This window comes from Tasmannia lanceolata, unplaced genomic scaffold (assembly GCF_043159265.1).
Source record: "Tasmannia lanceolata isolate RefF3 unplaced genomic scaffold, GAP_Taslan_0.1 ptg000015l, whole genome shotgun sequence".
Classification (NCBI taxonomy): Eukaryota; Viridiplantae; Streptophyta; class Magnoliopsida; order Canellales; family Winteraceae; genus Tasmannia; species Tasmannia lanceolata.
Window position 1 is genome coordinate 53,753,734 of NW_027518692.1, and position 21,843 is coordinate 53,775,576.

Consider the following 21,843-nt stretch of genomic DNA (forward strand, 5'->3'; position numbering starts at 1 on the left):
ATAAGCCGAGGGGCGGCTTGCAAAAACCCATCCACAAGAGCTCTCCCATTGGTCCATCTCAATAAAGTGCATTTATAAGAGCACAGAAAAGTTTAATAAGTTAGAGCTCTCGTAAGTAATGCTCCATAAATTTATAATCTCTTATATCTTATGCTCATACTATGAACTGCTATTATTCTTATGGTGGTAATTTATAGTATCTTATTTCTAATAATCAATAGAAAAAAGGGAATTGCTAGGGGGCATCGCGGAAGGCATTTCACTGACTGTGAAATGCCCCATAACGTATTTACATTTATGGGAGGGTATTTAGTCTTTTGTTATAATTAATAAAAATCAGGGATGTTCGTTCATGATTAATTCAGAGTAGAAGTTCCCTAGTTAGCGTCAATTAGGTAAAGGTGGCAGACGGGCCGTGCCGGGCCGGCACGGCACAGAAAAATCAGGCCCGGAAGGGTTCACGGGCCGGGCCGATTTTCTCCAAGGCGAGCACGGCACGGCCCGCAGCCCGCCGGGCCGGGCTGGCCTGTTCAATCACATTTTTCAACCAAAGGACTTAAATATCCAAAAAAAAAAAAAAAAATTCTTGGATCCTAGCCCTTCAATCTATAGTGGAATTGCATACTATGGAAACCTCTATAGATCTGAGGGTTCGGGTCATCCAATGAAAATGATTTTTGGGGTAAATATGCGGCCCATCAAATGGATGGCTTGGATCATCCTATGGGGTAAGCCTTATACTTTTTGAAAAATACTTTATTATACGGGCTTACACCATATTACATGTATATCATGTAAACTTATGAGTTTTATATGGGAAAGTATATATATATATATATATATATATATATATATATATATATATATATATATATATATATATATATATATATATATATGTCCCTTTTTTAGTAATTATCTAATGGGAAAGTGATTATCTAATAATTATTTTAATCTAATGTGACAGGTTTACACTAACCCATCCATATCTTAACTAAGGTAGGTGTATACACCAATCAACCAATATCATAATCACGATGGGTTCACATGGTAATTTCACATTACCATTCTCTTCAATTCAATCTATTCATAGGCCCACAATTTCAACGTGGCAAACATGTCGTGGGGCAACCAACTCATAATGAATACCTTAATTTTGAATAAATTTTTCTTTGAGACCTCCCATCTTTATAAAAAAATTTAATAAGGTTGCTATAGGAAAATACTGATCACTTTTGGATAAAAAAAAACTATGCAATAAACTTGTGCCATGTGTCAAAGGGATGAGAAATATAAGTACTAAAATAACCTTGTAATAAAATTGTTGGAGGGGGTATTTTCGAGATTTTATGAAATATATAAGTTTGGACGAGAATACCCCCCAAACTAGCCGTTTGAAACACCTTTTGGGGGGTATTCTCGGATTTTTTTTTTAAAACACATTTTTTAAAGGGGGCATCCGGGCTCACGCGCCGTGCCGTGCCTTGGCAAACAGGTCGTGCCATGCCGGGCCGCGGGGCCGCCCTACCAAGCCCGACACGGCACACGTCACTGTAGGTCTGTAGCTATCTGTGCCGTGCGGTGCCTCGCCCGGCCGCGGACCAGCACGACCCATTTGCCACCTTGAGGAACAACATACATAGAACATTCAGTGCAAATCTTGTGCACTTCGAGTGAAGAATCATGGATTAGGATTGTGGGAATTGGTTTGCTGAGGATCTTTGCATTTTCGCATTTTATGCCCTAATCAAATAAGAAAATTAAAAGGAGGATTATTAAGATTGTCTAATGCACATAAAACGAGGCAAAAGAAGGGTTTTCGGGTGAAAACCAACGAAAAACAGCAATCTGGCAGGTTTTGGAAAACCCAACTCGCGATACTCGGATGCCCGAAACGGACATCCGAAGGGGCTCTTCGGACGCTCGAAGGTGATGTTCAGACGTCCGATATTTGGGGTCAAATTCGGGAATAACTTTTCGAGCAATGTTGAAGGTACGGATTTGCCCCAAAGGACCGAGTTAATGTTTCAAAGTGTTAATTTACAATTAATATGAACTATAGGTGATGCTACACAATGATCAAGAGGAGCTTATTTGTGGGAAACAAATTTAAACAAATACCACAAGTGAGTAGACATGATCTAATGATCAGTTTTCCATCTTTTAGATGATTACTTATGCTAGTGGTGCATGTTTTCAATTTATTTGAACAGTATTAATGTGTTAGTCTACACATAAATTCTATCCACAGTATTGTATGTTTCCGTGTATGGAATCGCAATTGCATGTTATATGCCAATTAGACTTTACTACCCACAGTTTTGCATCAGGACAAAGTGTTGTCTGAGTGAGATGCTATAGCTAGTCTTTGGGGACAGCTTGAATCCGTTTGGATTTGCCTGTGCGTGTGAGATTTTTTCTAGATGATGAAGGGAGTCACGGTTCTAGCCAAAGTCATTTCTCTACGTAGTATTTTCGACAGCACGATCCTTCCAAGTACCTTCGAGGGTGAGGTCTTCCACGAGTATAGTGGGGATTCAGCTTCCCATGAATTACTGGGCAAGTTCTGGGCAAGTTCTATAACTACATGGTGCAGCAGTACTAGTCTCGCCACGCCAGTTACAGTACAGTTCACTGCATATTATGCCAGTTTTTGCTACCCAAAGAGAATTGGAATGTTATTGGAATTTGATTTCAATACTGATTCTTGATTCTTGTAATCCAAGACAACTTTAGGGAACGCCTACGAGCTACCGGTCAATCTTTTTTTCTGGTGCGTGGCACATGTGAGGTCCTCGCATGGCTCTTCAACCTACAGCATGCTGGGCCTAGGGGATAAAGTATATCACGGGAAGCTAACTCCTTAAGGTGTGAACGCATCTTCTAACTTGCATAGAAATGCCCTCTAAAGATGTTGTACTTACATATTTACACTTACATACATCTCCCATGAGCAACGAGACAAGGCACCTTTTTAATACCAATTATTCCCCAATGACGATAGGTACATGAACCGTATAAAAACTCATATAAAAAATCTAGAAATATCATTTCAAGGAGTTATTAAAAACAACGAGCAAAACATTCGTTTGCCAATATTAAAAAATAGAATAAAATTTCATTCTTCAAAATGAAGTCTTATTCAATACAATGCTAGGAGTCAACTTGCACATGGGTAGTGACAAAGTCGGTAGCGTCTTAGGGTGTTCATGGAGTTGCCGTGTGGTTCCTCCGGATGCCAAAGACAACGACACTAAAGTACTTTGATCTTGTCACATACAAGTGTATGCTTTGACATATAGTAAATAAAGAGAATAACTAGGCTGTTAGGTACTGCGGTGATCAATGCCAACGATCAATTTGGGTCCCACATGGGGATATTACGTGCAATCGAGACCATTGATCTTGTAGAACTTCATGATGCTACTTGTATGGTCTTCATTCCATGGTGACGAGCATCTCATGCGTGAAATAAAGGATCTACACAAATCAACAGTTTAGGTTTTCCTAGTGGGACTCTAGATGAGGGTTTGTGGATCTAGGATCACCCAACCAACAAGTTGTTCTCAATGGCATTTGGTATGACTTCTTTGGGCATGTTTGACGACCATGAAAAATTATTCCATGAAATATTCGTAGGCCTAATTGTACGAGAGGTGCTGAGAAAGAGGGAGGAGGAAGGACTTGAGAGGGACATAGTGGAGAGAGCACGAGAAATCCCCAAAAACAATGGAAAAAGCATACCCTACTTCAAATTGATAGTGGAGAGAGCACGAGAAATCCCCAAAAACAATGGAAAAAGCATACCCTACTTCAAATTGTGTTTTTGTCCTCTTTAAAAGGCTCTCTCTCTCTCTCTCTCTCTCTCTCTCTCTCTCTCTCTCTAAACTGGCCCCACTAATATTCCATATGGAATAGTTTTTCCTAGTTGCCAAACATGCCCTTAGCAACTGAAGGAATAAGGGCGATTGAATCGTATTCTTTTTACAGAAACATCTTTCAGCATTTTTTAAAGAAAATAATAATCATCTCTCATTTGAACAATACTTATGGATTTCTAGACTTCTAGATTAAGAAGAGTCAAACGGCTCTAGATATCCCCTCAACATGAGAAAACCATTTAATTTATAGATAAGCAATATGCTTAGCACACCATTCTCCACCTCACAATCACACCTAACTTTTCTTACACACACACCCACACAAAAAGGAAAACATTACACTAGGATTTTCACACGGCCATCTTTTCCTCAATGAAACTTCCATCCACGCCACCTATTTGTCCTTAACATTATCCTAACACAAAGTATTCAGTCTTACATAGCTCAATGCCATTTCCTTGAAGCCTGCGAGGCCGCAAACCATTACTGAATCTTCAAGATATGTTAGGGTCAGCAGACTTTTCTTGTTCGTCTATCAAAGGTAAAAAGGGTGCTTTTGGGGGCCCATGATAAGAAAGGACCACTTTTGTCTGCTGCGACCACATAACACTTAATTCTTTACCTTGGAATTTTATAATCGGTTATTAATTAAGGTGGCTAGAAAAGCCTAAACAGAGGAGTAAAACAACTCATACAGTGTAGTATTAGTGAGATTTAATATGGTGTTTGCGCTTGAAGTCCATTATTTTTCAAGAAGTATAGTGGGGCCCGCCCCAAAAGATGATCCAAACCGTGTGTTCATCTTTCCGGCCGCAACGTAAGTAGTGTGTATCCTGTAAATCGTCTCCATAGGATGATCCTTACCATCCAATCCACCATGTAAATAGGCTGTACCGTGTAAATCATCTCCATATGATGATCCTGACCATCCGATCCGCCATGTAAATAGACTGTTCCCCGTAAATCATCTCCGATCTATCTAACCATCCGATCTGTAGAGAGATTGAACATTATAGAAATCTCTATAATCTGGGACCGACAAAATAAGTAAATAAACAACTCAGTTATAAATGTGGGGCCTACAACTCAATCATGTCTAAATACGTGCTACTAATTATGATATTATTACCTACCAAAAATAATTTTGATATTATTTTTAGGCAAGCAATATCCGCTCTACCATATTTTGATAATGGCACTAATTTACAAAATGAGTAGTGCCATTATCAAAATATGGTAGTGCCAATATCAGCTGTCTATTTTATTATATTATATGTAAAAAAAAGGGATTTGCTAGCAGCCATCGCAGAAGGCATTTTATGGATGGTCTGCAGCCACCCAGGCTCAATTTTCAGCAGAGTTCGTCTTCATTCATGAGGTGGCTGTTCTCACTCATCCGCAAAATGCCTTCTGCGAAGGACGTTCAGCGCCAGTGTACGTGGCAATCAAACCCACTGGATTCTTCTGATGTCAAGTACATTAGCTCCCTTTAGTCATTGATACAACTAGGTGTACCTGGTGATCAAAAGGGGCGTAAATATCACTTTCCCTCTTTAAATAGGGATTTGCTAGTAAAATTCCTATTTAAGACAACAACTTTTGTCTCCATTCATGAGGTGGGTGGTCTGACGTGCGACAGACCAGCTGCAAAATGCCTTTTGGGATGCCTTTTGCGATCTACACGCAAGCAATTCCCCTTTAAATATTATGTGTCAGCCAAAATTTCAAACCCTTCGTGACGTCACCTTGCTGATGGAATTTTTTAGGCCATGTGTCACATTGTGTGGCAGGGACACGTTACATCAGCAAAGAAGCTTCATCCCATTACCCAGAGAAGTCTCCAGGAAAGTGCTCCATTACACGTATATATAGTGCATACCTCTAGTGGCCAGAGCTCTCACACTACTCTTTCTTCACTATAACACCGACGGCTGCCACTATGTCCGACTCGTCGAGAAGTCGTCATTATGGGGTTACGGGGTATCGAACGGACCAACCGATCTTCGACCTCTCGGACTATCTAAACTTCGAAGATGGGTTCGCGGAAAATTTGGAAAATTCGGTTCAGATTGTAGATGATGACTCCGGCGGGATTAGTAGCATGCAAGTGATGGGTTTCAAATTTGATTGTTCAGGGGCTGTTTGGATATGTGAATTTTAGAATCCAGGTTTTAGTTTGAAAGCGGTGTAAATTTCTGGATTTTAAGATCCATTATCCTGGATTTTAAGTAAGAAATCTAGGTTTTAGAAATCTCTCCCCCATCCTGAGATTTCTAAAACATGGAAACACGGGACGATCTCCTACTCTCTCGCTCGACGAAAAGAGGGGCGATGACGGTCTCCTTCTCTCGTCTCTCATCCAGGATTTTGAGAAAATCCATGATTTTAAAATATTGATATCCAAACGGCCCTCTAAGAGTGTTTTTTTTTTTTTTTTTAAATAATTGATTCTGTCTTTCCCCTAACTTGGATTTATTTTTTCTTTTTATGTAGGAATAGTGAAAGTGAGGAGAGAGGAGTTCAGATGGATGATGGAATTAGGATTGCATTTAGAACAAAATCTGAGCTTGAAGTCATGGATGATGGATTTAAGTGGAGGAAGTATGGGAAGAAGCAGGTGAAGAACAGCCCAAATCCGAGGTAACTTTGCCACACAAAAAAATCCCAGAAAGACCTGCAATTTAATACACGAATTTCAAGTCAACGTTTTAGCAATTGCCTAGATTTACTTCAGAGTTGCTTTTAATTTTCAGAAACACTAGTTGTTCTTCACTGAATCTGATTTAGTTATCAAACTAAGAAACAAAATGGCCTCGTTGGATCATACTCTTGTACTAAAGCTACTGGAGTCAACATGAAACGTGTCCGAGTTGAAGTTGCTTCATAGGATCATCCTAACCCTTCCATTTGTGGAGGTTGAAATGTAAGGGTTAGGATGATCGTGTAGGCACCATATCCATCTAAGGGCCTTTCAAATTAGTGGTTTCGATCACCCCAAAAATGTGGCCCCCTTACATTTTGTGAGCGTGACCTCATATAAGATATATATATATATATATATATATATATATATATATATATTTTATTTATTTATTTATTTGATGAGTCAGGAATCACTAGTTCGAGATGACTCCATCAAACCCAAATTTGAGTCCTTTTGATATACAATGGGCGTAAAACAAATTTTACACCATTTTTAAGTGGAAAGATGAGTTTAAATTTGTTTCATGCCCCATTTTTCATGGAATGAAGCGGGGCCTTATTTGAAAATAATCATATTTGACTTGCATGTATCATATATGCAAAATTTTAGTCGTAATTGAAATTCTAAATCATTACAATTGGAAATTACACTAAGAATCCGCCTGGCTTCCACCAACCATGGGCGCTTATTGCAACAAGCTCGCGCGCTCAATCTTTTTCCCTTTGTATGTACTGTCATCATTCACAAGGTGGCTGGTCTGACGTGAGACGGACCAGCTGCAAAAGCCTTGTGCGATGGACCCTAGCAAGTCCCTTATATCATTTATTCCAAAAAAAATCCTCACCCATTGGATCTCAAATTTGCATCCCCATTTATAATTGGGATTTGCTAGGCAATCCATTTCACTGCTCACTTTTGCAGGAGAGAACAAACACCTCAGATGAATTAAATGAATAAGACAAAATCTGCTAAGAAGTGAGCCCATGTGGATGTTCTCTCTTGCAAAAATGAGCTTCTAAGTGGCTTTCCAACTAGCAAATCCCTTTATAATTTTTATACTATTTATTCTCAAATTCTACCTCATTTATACTATTTGCAGTGTTCCCATGTGGCCTAAATTATAAAAAACCAGTAAAAAAGTGTGATGTAAACAAATTTTATCAGCAATAATAAATATGATTTAAACAAATTCTATTAGCAACTTGTTAAGTTTTTTTTTTTTTTTTTCCTTTTTCCATTGATATTCGATTCGCAAAGCAAAAAGAAATTATTGACTAATTAAATATTGGGGAAATTAGGAATTACTATCGTTGCTCAGATGGAAGGTGTCCTGTGAAGAAGAGAGTGCAAAGAGATAGAGATGACCCGACCTATGTGATTACAACGTACGACGGTGTGCATAACCACGAGAGCCCCTGCGTGTTCTACTGCACTCCAAGACATGACTCCAGCAGCTTGGGTTCTTCAAACCCAACTCTAATGTTTCCAAATGCACGTACTTTTCAGCCTGCTCACCCCTCCTCGTAGATAGCATTCTTAGATGTTTCAGCTCAGATATACACCAAACTAGTGTGTAAATTTGATTTCTTAATAATATGATGGGGAGTGAAACTACAGTGACGCCCTTGTGTTCTTAATGTAAGACCCGCACGTGTTTTGGCTTTTGTAAAAACCGGATTGTAGAGAATGTTTGATTACAGTAGAGAGTAATTCAGAGGAAGCATCTTAGCATGGTGTAAATTTGATTTCTTAATAATATGATGGGGAGTGAAACTACAGTGACGCCCTTGTGTTCTTAATGTAAGACCTGCACGTGTTTTGGCTTTTGTAAAAACCGGATTGCAGAGAATGTTTGATTACAGTAGAGAGTAATTCAGAGGAAGCATCTTAGCATGGTGTATTCACGTTGGAAGGAAGGGGTATGGTAATGGGTTAAAAATGTGTGGGCTTGTTGTAAGTTCAATAAGATTATTGGGCTTATTTGAGTAACAAGAGTTCATAATGAATGAATTCTAGGATTTCTTTTTGAGTTATTATAAATATAGGATTGGTCCCTGCTCTCACACATAAGGGAAACATCTGAGGATCATGAAATCCTATGAAATCATTTTTGCCAAAGCATCAATAGCCATGGACGGAGGCATTTATGAATAATCTCTTCTCGCACTTATTTTGCTCAACCACATGCTTATGCTTTGATGACACAATCTTAATTTTACATGTAGTACCAAAGCATGCGTGCTTGAATCATAAACATGTTAAGTTTTAATAATATTCATAACTTTCTTTTGGAATTAATTAACTTGATCGCATGGGTCGGCGGGGAATAAAAGTTTTCATGTATGTCCTTGCATAGAGAGAATTAGGCTGCTTAAGGTCGGCAAGCTAAAACATCTTTTTGAGGACTATTGGAAAACCTTAGCCACAAGCCTAACCTTAGTCATACGAAAATTGATTTAGTGGATAACGTGGCGAATCTCCTGAAAAAGTCCCTCACGCAGAAGGCGTTTGAGAAATACTCATAGGAATAAAGTCTGAGATACATGCATAACTGGTTTTGAGTGTGAGTGGGAGATTGTTAGAGTGTATGCTCTAAAATCTAGTAATTCTTGTATTTAACCTTAATTTATAAATGAAATTCATAGCATCTTATTGGGTAGTATTAAAAGGAATGTGTGATGTGCTTACGTAACACATGTTTGTCCTTAAGTAGCATTGTAGGAATATCAAGCCCATGGATTTACAGATCCTAAGAGGCAGAAAGATGATATTCCAGTTCTTTGCGGATCTAAAATGTGTAACACCTATGGTGTTTAAAAAAATATTAATGAATAATTTGGATTAAGGATTGATTATAAGTAGGAAGGTTAGAGTATAACCCTCTTAATACCCTTTACTAGACCTCATTTGCATTTTCGAAGTTTTAGAAAAGATAGAGATTCTACTCTATTTTAAAATGACTAGAACTTCAGTCTACTGGTAGTTGGACATGAGGTTGACATATAGTTGTCGGTTTTGAAAAAGAGGAAACTTCCTCTACGTCTACGTATGAGTGGACGTCCAAAACAAGTTCTATCCTTATTTTGAATTCCTATGAATTAATGCTCATGGAAGTTGGTTAAGAGTCTTAGTCCAATTACTACTATAAGTTGTAAAAAGAGACCATAAGATTAAATGGGAGAGATTTGAAGGATTTTGTGATAAGGGAGAATAACAAAGTGAGTTTTAGAAAGCTTGGCCAATTTTACAAAGTTTTGACCGAATGTGGGTGTTGGCCCAGGTAAGACAACCCACATTAGGAACTGATGGAGACCCACAATACCCATGACCCTAGCCCATTAGTCCAAGGACCTGAGGGTCTTTTTAAATTTAAAAAGAGGTTAGGAGTGGATAGGGTATGTGGTGTTAATAATGGCTGCAATAAGGGTAGAATTGAGGAAGAGCTTTGCTCTAGAGGTATTTCCAGAAGAGAAGTAATAAATTCCTCCCCGGGCCAGCTCCCTCCAGTATATTATTGACTACTTTTATAGTTTTATCCACTAGAAGGGGTGGCCCGGGGAAGGAAAGGAGTGAATATATCATTTCCCTTTGCGGAATTGCCTGCCATTGTTAGCGGGGATGAATGGGATATGGGAAGACTAATCCTTGACGCATCACACGGATTAAGTCCTGTTCCAAACTAATCACGCAATGTTAAGATCTAAAATTGGGAGAAATGCTGTTCTAAGCTTACAAAAAGAATTATCTCAAAAATAGCTGATATTGCAAGCCTGCAGGGGAAGGAATCATTGTATAAAAAATAATATGATTTGAAAGAAAATGAAATTGAGAAACTTGAACAGGGAATAGGAAGTGATAGACCAATCTTCATTTGGGATCTCCAATCAAACTCCAATGAGTTCAAAAGGGCTTTATAAAATGCAACCATTTGATCAGATCCTCTATTCTACCAGAAAATTTGATTTGGAAGAGGCTGGAAGTTCACACATTTTGAGCAAAAACGGACCTTGGTATCCTGTAAGATAAAAACTGGAATTTGTGTTCAATAGACCACAAACATAGATGCCTAGCTCAAACAAGTCACAATCCGTCCCAAACTACAAAAAACAATTCAGATTTCGTGTAATCGATCTGAAAGAAACTGGAAATCTAAAGAGTGAACTCAACTCAACTCAACTAAGTGCGTGTTTGGCGTACCGTTTAAAACACCGTTTGGCGTTTGAAACACCGTTTTGGGTGCGCAGCCACCGTTTGAAACACCGTTTTGAACCTTCAAAACGGTGTTTTGCAAACGGAGGGGGGTAAGTCCATTTGCAAAACGCTGTTTTGAACAGAGTTTTTGGGCTGTGGGTTTTTACATGTTTGCCCTCACCAAAACCCATTTTTACGTATATGCGCGCGATTTTATGCGTTACGTCAAATACCAAAAAAGTGGGGGTGTTAATATCATTCTTGATAACATAAATTTGTTAAATTGTTAATATTTAATTCAAAACAAGGGGCTGCTAATATCATTATATGATCTCTTAATTTTGATTTTCTAAAGACAAAAGAATTAAAAGAAATCCTAGTTTCTTACTTTCTTTATCTACTTTGCAAAATTGCAAACCCTCTCACGCCTCACTGTCTTAGCACCTCCACTCGTCCGTCAAATCCGGCAAATCCGGCTGTTGAGAAGAAGAAAGAGAAGAACCCCAAAGGTATAGCCATTTATTTTTTTGGCAATGACGTTTAATTTTAATAGTGTTTGAATGAGATCCTAATAACCTTTTAATATTGGGCCTAATGAGAGAGTAGTTGAGTTACAATGAGGCCTACCAAACAATGCCTTTTTTGGTCATTTTACCACTAAAACTCTGTTTTGAGACATTTGCAACCAAACACACAATACCTCTGTTTGCCGTTTAAAATGTCGTTTTGATCTAGCCAACCAAACATGAAAACGCCGTTTAGCAAAACACCGTTTTGAACCAAAATGCCGTTTTGCAAAACAGTGTTTTAAACACTATTTCAAACGGTACGCCAAACACACCCTAAGCCTTTGTCGCAAACTAGTTTGCAACAAAGGCTTAGTTAAGCTTAGTTGAGAAATTTGTGAATACTGAAATCTAAGGAGTGAACACCGAAGTAGAAATTTGTGAAGGCAAATGATATCAGCACAACCATGTTTTGATAATTGCTCGAACCATCTTGTCTTTTATTATTTAACGAGCTATCAAAGGTTATTACAGTTCCCAAAAAGCTCTTGGAAACCAGTTAAAAAAGGAAAGACAAGCTGCGTTTGTGCAGTTATTAAAGTGTGGCTGTGCTGATATCATTTCCTTGTGAAATCCACAACTCACCTGACAGATTTTCTTCTCTTTACGAGGGAAGGCAGCCCATTTCCGGCTATAGAAAGCATTAAATTCTGCTGCTGCAATTATCAATAATCATTGAAGCCAAAAACTTCCACGACAATAATAACGTATAAAAATTTCAGCAAGTTCTTTAAATTAGACATGACATCTATTTACCATCCATACTTTTTCAAAATATCCCTAGTTCTCTTCCTTAGGCGAATGAAAACTATAACCATACAGGCAAGTACCCAAGGAGGGAAGGTTCCACCTAAGAAGTTCGACTTCTTGATCCATTCTGGAGTTTCCCTCAGAAACAATGTCAATAGAAGGGTTGATACAGCTATACCAAGCAAGATCTTTGATATAGGCTTTACCAAGGAGTCCTGCAATCAACATAATGAGAAAAACAGAGATCAATTCACATAATACTTTGATCAGATGGGGTCTTTTCAAGAAGGACAATGAGTGCTTACCAGTTCAATATATTATCAAGATAACTGCATTTAGAACTTAGTAAAAGAAATTTGTAAAAACTGATTTTTACTTGATGGCTAAAAGAATAAGGAATTCAAAATAAGGCAGTTGGTAAAAATAGGAAGGATAATTCTAAATTCAGTGATTCATGCCTTTGGACGCCAGGCCACTGACCCTAGCCGAGTCCCTTTTACCTATGGAGTTCTTGTCCGAGTCCACGTTTTGCACTGCCAAGTCAATCAAAATTACTCCTGAGTTATGACTGCATCGACCGAGTACTCAGCCCTGCAGCACCGAGTCGACGAGGATTTGCTTTGGCTAATTCATTCCAAACAAAAATCAATTTCTTGCTTGGGAATTAGTCTAATTCATTCCAAAGGAGAAGCTGAAAGGAGAAGGACATAATTCCCAAACCAAAGGAGAAGCACATAACTCCCAAACAACTTCTTATGAGAAATCAGTCTAATTCATTCCAAAAACCGGAACATTCATCACTAATGGAAGGACATTTTCCTCTATATTGAGGATTGAAGCATACAACATGATAAACTCAGGCTGCCCTAAAAAGGCTTTCAAAACTCCTATGCACCATCTCCAAGAAATGAAATCAATTTCTTGCTTACTGCAGATCGAATGTGAATGGAAACCATAAATGCAAACACCAAAGTGTGTACCCCTCCCATCCTGACCTGTTATTGAGGCTAAAATGAAAATAGCTACCAAAAGAAACTCACCCATTGTATTGACATCACATTCCATCAGTCTAATAGCTAAATCAAGCAAGCGCATAACACTTTGTTAAAATTAAATTATCTTCCAACTCTTTGTTATAATTAAATTTTCTTCTAAGAACTCTTGCTATCTCGGATAAATTGTCTTATTAAGACATGCCTGAACTCTAGACGGTGGCCCCCAGCGTATCCTGGATCTCCTCAATAGTGTTCGCTAGTCTACAAGGATGTCTAATATAATCTCTCAGCCAATCTAATCACATTGTGGGAGTCTCCCTCAATAACAAGATGATCCATTTGTAACTAATCCAATAGCCTAATGCCATGCAGAAGTCTCCGCTTCGACAACACCTATTATACCAATCGGACCTGAGTAAGCCCAAACTAGACATCTATCTGTAGTACTCAACAGACCTCTAATACAAGCTAGTCCAGGGTCGTCAAAACTCGATCCGTCAAAGTTCAATTTCAGCTTCCCTGGAGGAAATTCCCATCTTGGCTGAGGGCCCTCAGTGCCACTACTGCCAAACTTGATTTCCTTCTAAGATATAGAGAAAGATGTGATGGATATTTCTCTAAAGGAAGGATCGAAGACTATTGGACACCCGGCAAAAAAATTTGCGCCCTTAAATATACCATTAAATAATCTCTGATTTCTTAGCTTCCGGATCAGCCATTCAGCCATAGGATGGAAGCAAAGAAAAGACTCCATAAAACCTTAAATCGGTGATGCAATGGGACAAAACACCAAGACTCTACAAGGTCGTGACTGTGACCAGGGAGACCCGGAGTCCCTAACAAACTCCAAAAAGGTCAAACACAAAATACCAGAGATTACGTGTAATCGCAACGAGTCAACAAATTATCAACAAACTCGGCATTCGCAAGCCAAAGTTCAATGGCTAACAATAATTTTACAAAGAAGTTGCAAATGATCTACGGTGAGATTTTTATTAAGACAGGAAGACCTGCATAAAGCATTTACTCGCAACAAAGACAGGGTACCCCAAACTAATCTAGGAGGGGAAGGAGAAGCTGAAAGGACCAAACTTTTGAAAAAAACTATTTAATTGTGAAAGACCCAACGGGTGTCTATTTCCAGATTCGTGTCCTTACCCTGCTTTTTAGTATATGTGGATTTGATTCTATCAACGAGAGAAGCAACAATATTTATTTCCCAACCGAAAAAGTTCCTCCCAGACTTATGTTCCAATCCATTTTTCCTTTAGATCTATGTAGTTAGTCTGTTACCCTGCTCTCTTTAAAAGAAGCCACTCCAAGAAGCACAGTGAAATCCTCTTTAAGAGATCCCTTTTTGCATCAGATAATGATCGCGACCAATTCCCACATAAGTAACATCATGAAATGCACACAAAAGCCTACTTCTGAAACTGTGTTTTATAAATAAACCCAAATCTCTGACTCTAATTTACAGCATCCTGCATTTGATCATGTTAACAATGTGCGTATAATAAATATTTATATGCAGCAACATTGGATATTTCTAGGTTTCCAAACAATTTCAAGTCATTGTCCAAATTTGAAGCTTCACTCTTACCAAAAAATTTACATCGAAACCCAGTATTATGCATTCACCTAATAATAATATCTCAAACCAGAGGAATGATAGATGCAAGGGCCCTCTTTATTCAAGGGCTAAAGAAGAGCTCTTGAATAGATCCACATCATTAAGTGCAACTGAATCCAGTTTCTCAACTGACTTTTAAAATGATGTGGATCTATTCAAGGGCCGTTCTCTGGCCCTTGCAAAGAGAGGGCCCTTGCATCTATCATTCCTCCTCAAACCATGCTTTTTTCCAAGAATGTAACAGCAGCAGAACCACATAAATAAACAGCTAAAAATAATCTCCCAAAATAAAATAAATAAAGAAAAAAGATTCCCAACAGATTTTACAAGAGTAAAATATAGGCTACTGATATTGGAACTAGCGTGTTTTGATAATTACACTAACTCATCTTGTCTTTTTATTATTTAAATAGCTGTCAGTAACCAAAAAGCTCTCATAAGGCAATTCAAAACGAAAAGACAAGCTAAGTTTGTTCAATTATTAAAATATGGCAGTACCAATATCAGTAACCATAATCTATTTTCGCAAAGGGAACTGATATCAGCACAACCATGATTTGATATTTGCACTAACCTAACTTGTCTTTTCTTATTTAAATAGCTGTCAGAAGGTTATTACAGTTCCCAAAAAGCACTCACAAGCCAATTTAAAAAAAAAAAGACAAGCTGGGTTTGTGTACAATTATTAAAAAAAAGGTAGTGCTGATATCATTTCCCTTTCCCAAACAAATTATCCACCATACATCGAATTATTTTCAGAGGAAGACGAACAACAAAAGGAAGAAATCAAGAAAAAGAAAGAAAGAGGCCAAATCAGAATTCTAATCGGAGAATAAAATAGACATATAAAGATAAAGAGAAAATCAATACCTTGGGCTCTCCGTCAATGAAAATCACGGATCCATCGGTGTAAGGTAGTAAGGATTTTCCATTTTTAGGGTTAAAACGGATGGGAACGCCTCTTCCAGAGGAAGGATTAAAGGCGAAGAGGGATTTGAAACCGTAATTTTCGAGAATATCGAGAACTTCTAACTGATCTTGATCCCATCCTCCTAGAGGAGATTTGAACACCTCAATCGGTCCTTTTCCTCTGCGGAAGAGGTGGATCTCCACCTCTGGAACTTTGGTCTTCACGGATTTACGGTTAGGGCTAGGGTTTGGTTTGGGAGATTGGTCATTGCTCGTCTCTTCCTCGATCTCTTTCTCCATTTCTTCTTCTTCTTCTCTATCTCTCTAGGGTTTGTTTGTTTCTTCTTCTTCTCTGTCTCTCTAGGGTTTTCCCTTGTTTGTTTCTTCGTTTGTTATTAACGTTGACAAACAAACGGAATCTAGGGACAATTGATTCGAGGCTACTTCTGTAATTTCACTCTATACAAAATCCATCGTCTTTGATTCATCCAGACCATTCGCTTAAGCTCGGACCGATTTAAATAGGTTCTTATATGGAAAAATTATGTGATGGGTGCCCATTTGTGGCCCGACAAATGGACGGTTTGGATCATCCTTTGGAGTGGGCCGTATGTACTTTTTAAAAAATATGGGTTTGTACGGCCACCCATCATATAATTTCTCGAATGATTAATAAGGAGCCAGATCATTCGTGTGCCTACTTAGTAGCCAAGTAAATATGTCTAGGGGAAAAAATTAAGGGTCGAGCCTTAGCTTAAATCGTTAATTAGTTAAGACTTTGGTTTTCAACCTTGAAGTCGAGGTTAATCCCCAGCTTACCAATCAAGATTAATGTTTAAAAGTACTATTTATATAATTTTCCATGAAAATGAGTTTCTAAATGGGAGATTTTATGTGATGATTGAGCGGGCCGTATTTGTATAATGAGATAGATATGTTATAGACTTATAGCCGCACCGCCCTTGATACTTGATCAACAGCAGCTCACTTTTTTTAGAAGCTGCTGTTGGATCAAATATCAAGGATGGTAATGGTACCACCATCATGCATCTGTACGCTCATTCATCATATAATTTCTCTCTATATGGTGTCTCCTCACCTTGATCCAATTGCTATTTGGTGTCTCAACTTTGTAAGAGTTTCTAAGAGGTTGTTGGCACCTCTGTGGTACACTCCGGGTGTCCCAAGTAATGAAAAAGGGGTGGATATATCACTTCCCTTTATTTTGAAAATGGGTGCCTTTTGAAAGAGGTGAAAAAGTGCTCGTGCGAAGAGCAACAGAGTCTCACATTAGAAAGTTTAAAAGTTGGAGAGGGGTTAGTATACTCCCTCCCACTTCCCTCTCTTGATTTGCTACACAAATGGGTTTTAGCAGAGGGTGAACCCACTGGCCAGTGCAACGCACGGCGTGGGTTGTAGGGCGCTAGCAGTGCTTTTTTTGTGCACATTACACTTCGCATCATCGCGGGGAGTGATTGGAGTGATCTAGGCCGTTGGATTAAGACCGGTGTGATCCCAAGTGTGTGAGGTTCAAACTAGAAATGTACCGAGTAGAGGTGCTTTTCAAATAGAAAAGACACCCGAGACTCTATGAAATGAAGGAAAAAACATAGATAAAATATAGAAGAAAGAAGAGATCTACTCTACAGACGAAGATAAAATGAAATGATAAAAGTTGTATGATGATGCTGAGGATCCTTTCGCAATCTTTTCTTCTAGTATTTATACTCTTCGGTCTAGGGAGTTATTGACCAACCATCCTGTAATTGCTCGTTCTTGTTCTGTCTCTTCAACACATATGCAAGCCAACTTCCAATCATCATCGACCGAGTCCACCCATTATAAAAGGCCTGACTGTACCACCAAGTGGGGGTTCGTCCCACAAATCAGTAGTAAGAAGCAACCCACTACATCGAGTTGGGTATAACTCAACTTAGACTGCCCCAGAGACCCGGAAAAATCATAGATAACTGGGCAGCCACTAGCCAGTATGTCTTGCCCGACCCAAGTGATGGTATTGTGATTCCACCCACGTCGAATTGGAATTTTTGTTAAATTTTTTCGAATTAATTTTTTTCCTCGTTCTGTTTGAGGTAGAATCAAATTAGGAATCAGAATATGATCTCGATTCCGATGCTTGATTCCAACCAAGGTGAATTTGGATTGTCGGAATCAAGTGCTGGAATTGGGATCTGGATTGCAATTCTGCCTGATTCCTGCATTTGGTTCCAAAAAAAGAGAGTGAATACATGAAATCATGGGGGCGGAATTAGACATGTAACTTCCGTCCTCAAATGGTGGTTGTTAGGTCTAAAATTGGTAACAGGTTATGGTAGGGCCGGAAGGGCTGATCTGGCAAGCCACAGCTGAAGGGCTAATGGAGTCCTGCGCTGCACAAGCATAGACAAGGATACAAAGGGTCAGAAGACCAACCCGGAGTGGTGCTCCGGACGGGCGCTTCGACACTCAAGTCAGTATGAGCAGGAGTGCAGAGCAATGTCAGAGCAAAAAGCTTAGGGTTTTGATCTCAGATCCCTCACTTTAGCACAAATGAGGGCTATTTATAGTGATCCTCAGCCACCTGTCCAGGACAGGTGGTAGCCCCTGTATGGACCAGGTTTCATGCCTAGGAGGAGCAGGTAGAAAAACCCGATTGGTCCAGGTGTCATACCTAGCAGGGACAGGTGTTGGCTTTGCAGTGGTCCCTGTGAGGGCCACGTGTCAACAGCCGATTGGTTGCAGATTTTGGACCCCATCAGTTGCCCCCTGGTTCTCCGAGTCGTGACAGTGGCTAGGGGAAGCAAAAAGAGGGTTAAAACAGCATCCGGCCGGCCTTAAGGCCTCTGGGCAGCTGGGGCCGGCCTCAGACTGGGCCAGAAGAAACCGCGGCCGGACAGGGGCCTCCGGGCAGCCTGGTCCGGCCTTGAAGCTTGGCCTGAAGGAGCACGGCCGGACAGGAGCCTCTGGGCTATCCAGTCCGGCCAAAATTTGGACCAGAAGTCTGGCCGGCCAAACCTCCTGGGCGTCACGGCTAGGCCGGTCAGATCCTTTGTCGCCTAGCGATTGCGTCATATCCTGTCCGGCTTAGGCTGTGGACGGCCAGGCCGAGCAGGTCTTTTGGCGTCTAGCGATTGCGCCATATCCTGTCCGGCTAAGGCGCTGGACGGGCAGGCCGGGCAGGTCTTTTGTCGCTTAGCGATTGCGCCATATCCTGTCCGGCTTAGGCCTTGGACGGCCAGGCCGGGCAGGTCTTTTGGCGTCTAGCGATTGCGCCATATCCTGTCCGGCTAAGGCGCTGGACGGCCAGGCCGGGCAGGTCTTTTGGCGTCTAGCGATTGCGTCATATCCTGTCCGGCTAAGGCGCTGGACGGGCAGGCCGGGCAGGTCTTTTGTCGCTTAGCGATTGCGCCATATCCTGTCCGGCTTAGGCTCTGGACGGCCAGGCCGGGCAGGTCTTTTGTCGCCTAATCACTTTGGAACTTGTGCCTCGCATTTAATGCGGACGGCGCATTTAATGCGGTAAGTGACGTGGCGCACTCCGGCTGGTGGGAAAAGGGCGGGATTTTTCCCGCTCTTCCCAGCCTATATATACCGGAGTTTTACTCCTCATTTTTCACTTTTCACATTTTACTCTCCTCCTCTTCTGCTCGGCTATTCATATTTCTGCCCGCTTCGGATCAGTGAGCCCGGAGATCTTCGGTCAACACTTCAGTTCGGTAATTTCTTTTAGCTTTTCTTTTTCTCCCCTTTTAATGTCTAGCGCTAGTTCGGAGTCGGACTCTGGCTCAGAGGAGCCCGGTTCGACCAGTAGTACGGGGTCCGGGGCGTCGGAGAGGACGAGGCCGGCCTCTCCTACGGAGGCCGGTGTTGAGGACGAAGAGATAATAATTGTAGACGAGGAGAGCGGGGAGGAAGTGATTGTGGACTTAGACACAATCCCGGTCCGTGGGGACGGACCGCACCTGGTAGAAACCAGCGGCGACAAAGAAGACGTTGAGGCGGTAGTTCCTCGCTTGTCGCGCGCGCCCGTCGAGGTGATAGCGGAGGCACGGATGGAGGCCAATCCCCAGTACAACATCGGGGCCCTGCGCGAGGTGAACCGTCTAGGGCTGGGCAAACTTCAGGCCGTCAGAGACAAATACTGTATCCCTGATAGGTACACTTTGAGGGCGGCCGTTGAAGGGGACCGGGCCAGCAACGATAGTGCAGATCTCTGCCTATACGAAGAAGCCTTACGGGCCGGGCTCAGGCTTCCCTTGCATCCATTTTTTGTCGATGTGCTGAAGTACTACGGGCTGGCGGTTACACAGGTCGTGCCGAACTCTTGGAGGACGCTGGTCGGCTTCCTTTACCTTTTGGGAGTTCGTCTCCGTAGGAACCCCACCATGCCCGTCTTCAGGATGTGTGCGCACCTGAAGAGGCACAAGGACGGCGGTTGGATCTACATCAGCCAACGGCCCGAAGTGAAAATGATCACTGGCATACCTACTTCCATTCACACATGGAAGAACAGGTTTTTCTACGCTAGGGACACCGAGCCGGGCTCCCACTGGCCGTTCTCGTTGGAATGGAGAACGCCGGACACCCATAACCTTAGTCAGAAGCCAGCCCTTGAGGGTTACGACCACATGACCTTCGCTCTGATCAAAGAAGAGCTGAAGTGTGGTCAAATAAACTGCTCGGAGTTCTCCGAGGAGGCCGTCCTGGTAGCGCTCGGGATCAGTCGTGCGACGCCGGCACGTACGTAGACTCTTTAGGCCAGCTTTTATTTTTTGAACTGTTCCTTTTTTTTTCTTTTTTTTTATAGTTCTAACTGTGTTCTGTTCTCGCGTTCAGAAATGGTGAAGCAGATGTCCATGCTGGACAAGATCAGGCAGACCTCCCAAGCGTCCCCAACGCAGGAGCAGCCCCAAACCAAGGGCAAGAAAAGAAAGGTGTCGGAGTCAACTCCGGCAATGGCCGCACTGGCCGAGCCTCTCAAAAGCAGCCGGGCGACGCATAAGCTTTCCGTCAAGTCGAGCCGAACAAATATCGCCGGACAGAGCTCCGGGTCTGCAGGGGTGACAGAGCCCCAACACAGCAGGCCGGTTCTGGGCATCCCTGTCGCCACGGCGGCAAGAGGCGACAACGTCTTCCGCCCGAACTAGGCGGTGCAGAAAACGGACACCGGCCTGGGGGATAGCCGGGTGGCCATGGAAGTGGTGTACCAGGGCGTCCTCCCGCGCGACCGGCGGGACGTCGAGAATGAGGCGCCGGAGACCTGCGAAGCGGCAATCACCTCCGCCCTCTATCAACTCCAGGTGTACTCAAGGGACATGGCCAAGAAGCGTTATCTCTTCTCTGAGACGCTCACACAGATAGAGTCCGAGAAGAGCCAGCTCCAGAAGGAGAAGGACAGGCTTATCGAAGCCGTCCAGATCAAAGAGGCCGAATTCAACAGCTTGAAGGACGAGCTGCAGAGGGTAAAAAACCAGGCCGTGCAGGATCTCCTGAATGCGGAGGAGAGAGCCGGTCAGAGGGAGAAGGCGGCTATCAAGGCGGCCGTGAAAGCAGCAGTGAGGGAGGCCGTGAAGGAAACTGAGAAGAGGAAGGAAACACAGTTCTTCAACCTGGGCCTCCAGGCCTATAAGGCGGGGTTCCTTTTCTGCTCCGATTAGGTGAAGAAGACTTACCCCGACATTTCCCTCGACGGACTGGCCGTCCCGTATGCACCTCCGGAGGAGGAGGAGGACGAGGAGGAAGAAGACGAACCGGACTCCTCCCAACCCATCGAGGTGAAACAGGAAGTCATTCTGGCTTCCGAGGTCACCGCCCCAACCACTGAGGCCGGCCAGGTTGTAGTCCCTACTTCAGAGGCCGTCACCGAGGAGGTGGTCGATGAGGAGGCCTAAGTGGCAGCCCTCTTGCTCCTATCTTTCTTTTTGGTTGTGTATTTTTTGTAATGGCCCATGAGGCTCATTCATTGTAAGCTAGCTCGGCAAAAAGGGCACTTTTGTAATATGAATACAAATTCAATTTTGTCTAACTGTCTGTACGGCTGCCTTGCTTTTTGTACTTATGACTTCTGTGCTGCTTCCTTGTCTTTCTGCCGAGCCGGAGTGGTTGTCCGGATGTCATTGGCCGAACTGGTCTGTAAGCCAATTAGGACGAGCCGGAGTGAACCACTTCTGCCCTCTAAGTCTGCAAACACTTAGAGTCTTTGAGGTGGTTTTCCACT

The 21,843-nt window shown here is 41.7% G+C and overlaps 2 protein-coding genes across 2 annotated transcripts; one reads left to right on the forward strand and one right to left on the reverse strand.

The window, feature by feature from the left end:
- Positions 1–5,783: 5,783 nt before the first annotated feature.
- LOC143846036 (WRKY transcription factor 71-like) lies at positions 5,784–8,384 on the forward strand. The gene is made up of 3 exons (XM_077354443.1): positions 5,784–5,984; positions 6,375–6,521; positions 7,884–8,384. Exons 1-3 carry the CDS (start codon positions 5,821–5,823, stop codon positions 8,110–8,112), a joined length of 540 nt encoding a protein of 179 aa, XP_077210558.1. The 5' UTR covers positions 5,784–5,820; the 3' UTR covers positions 8,113–8,384.
- Positions 8,385–11,966: 3,582 nt separating this feature from the next.
- On the reverse strand, positions 11,967–16,033 carry LOC143846037 (WD repeat protein). The gene is made up of 2 exons (XM_077354444.1): positions 15,588–16,033; positions 11,967–12,307 (listed from the first exon to the last, which is right to left on the reverse strand). The coding sequence occupies exons 1-2, from the start codon at positions 15,924–15,926 to the stop codon at positions 12,095–12,097; spliced, it is 552 nt and encodes a 183-aa protein (XP_077210559.1). The 5' UTR covers positions 15,927–16,033; the 3' UTR covers positions 11,967–12,094.
- Positions 16,034–21,843: the final 5,810 nt, after the last annotated feature.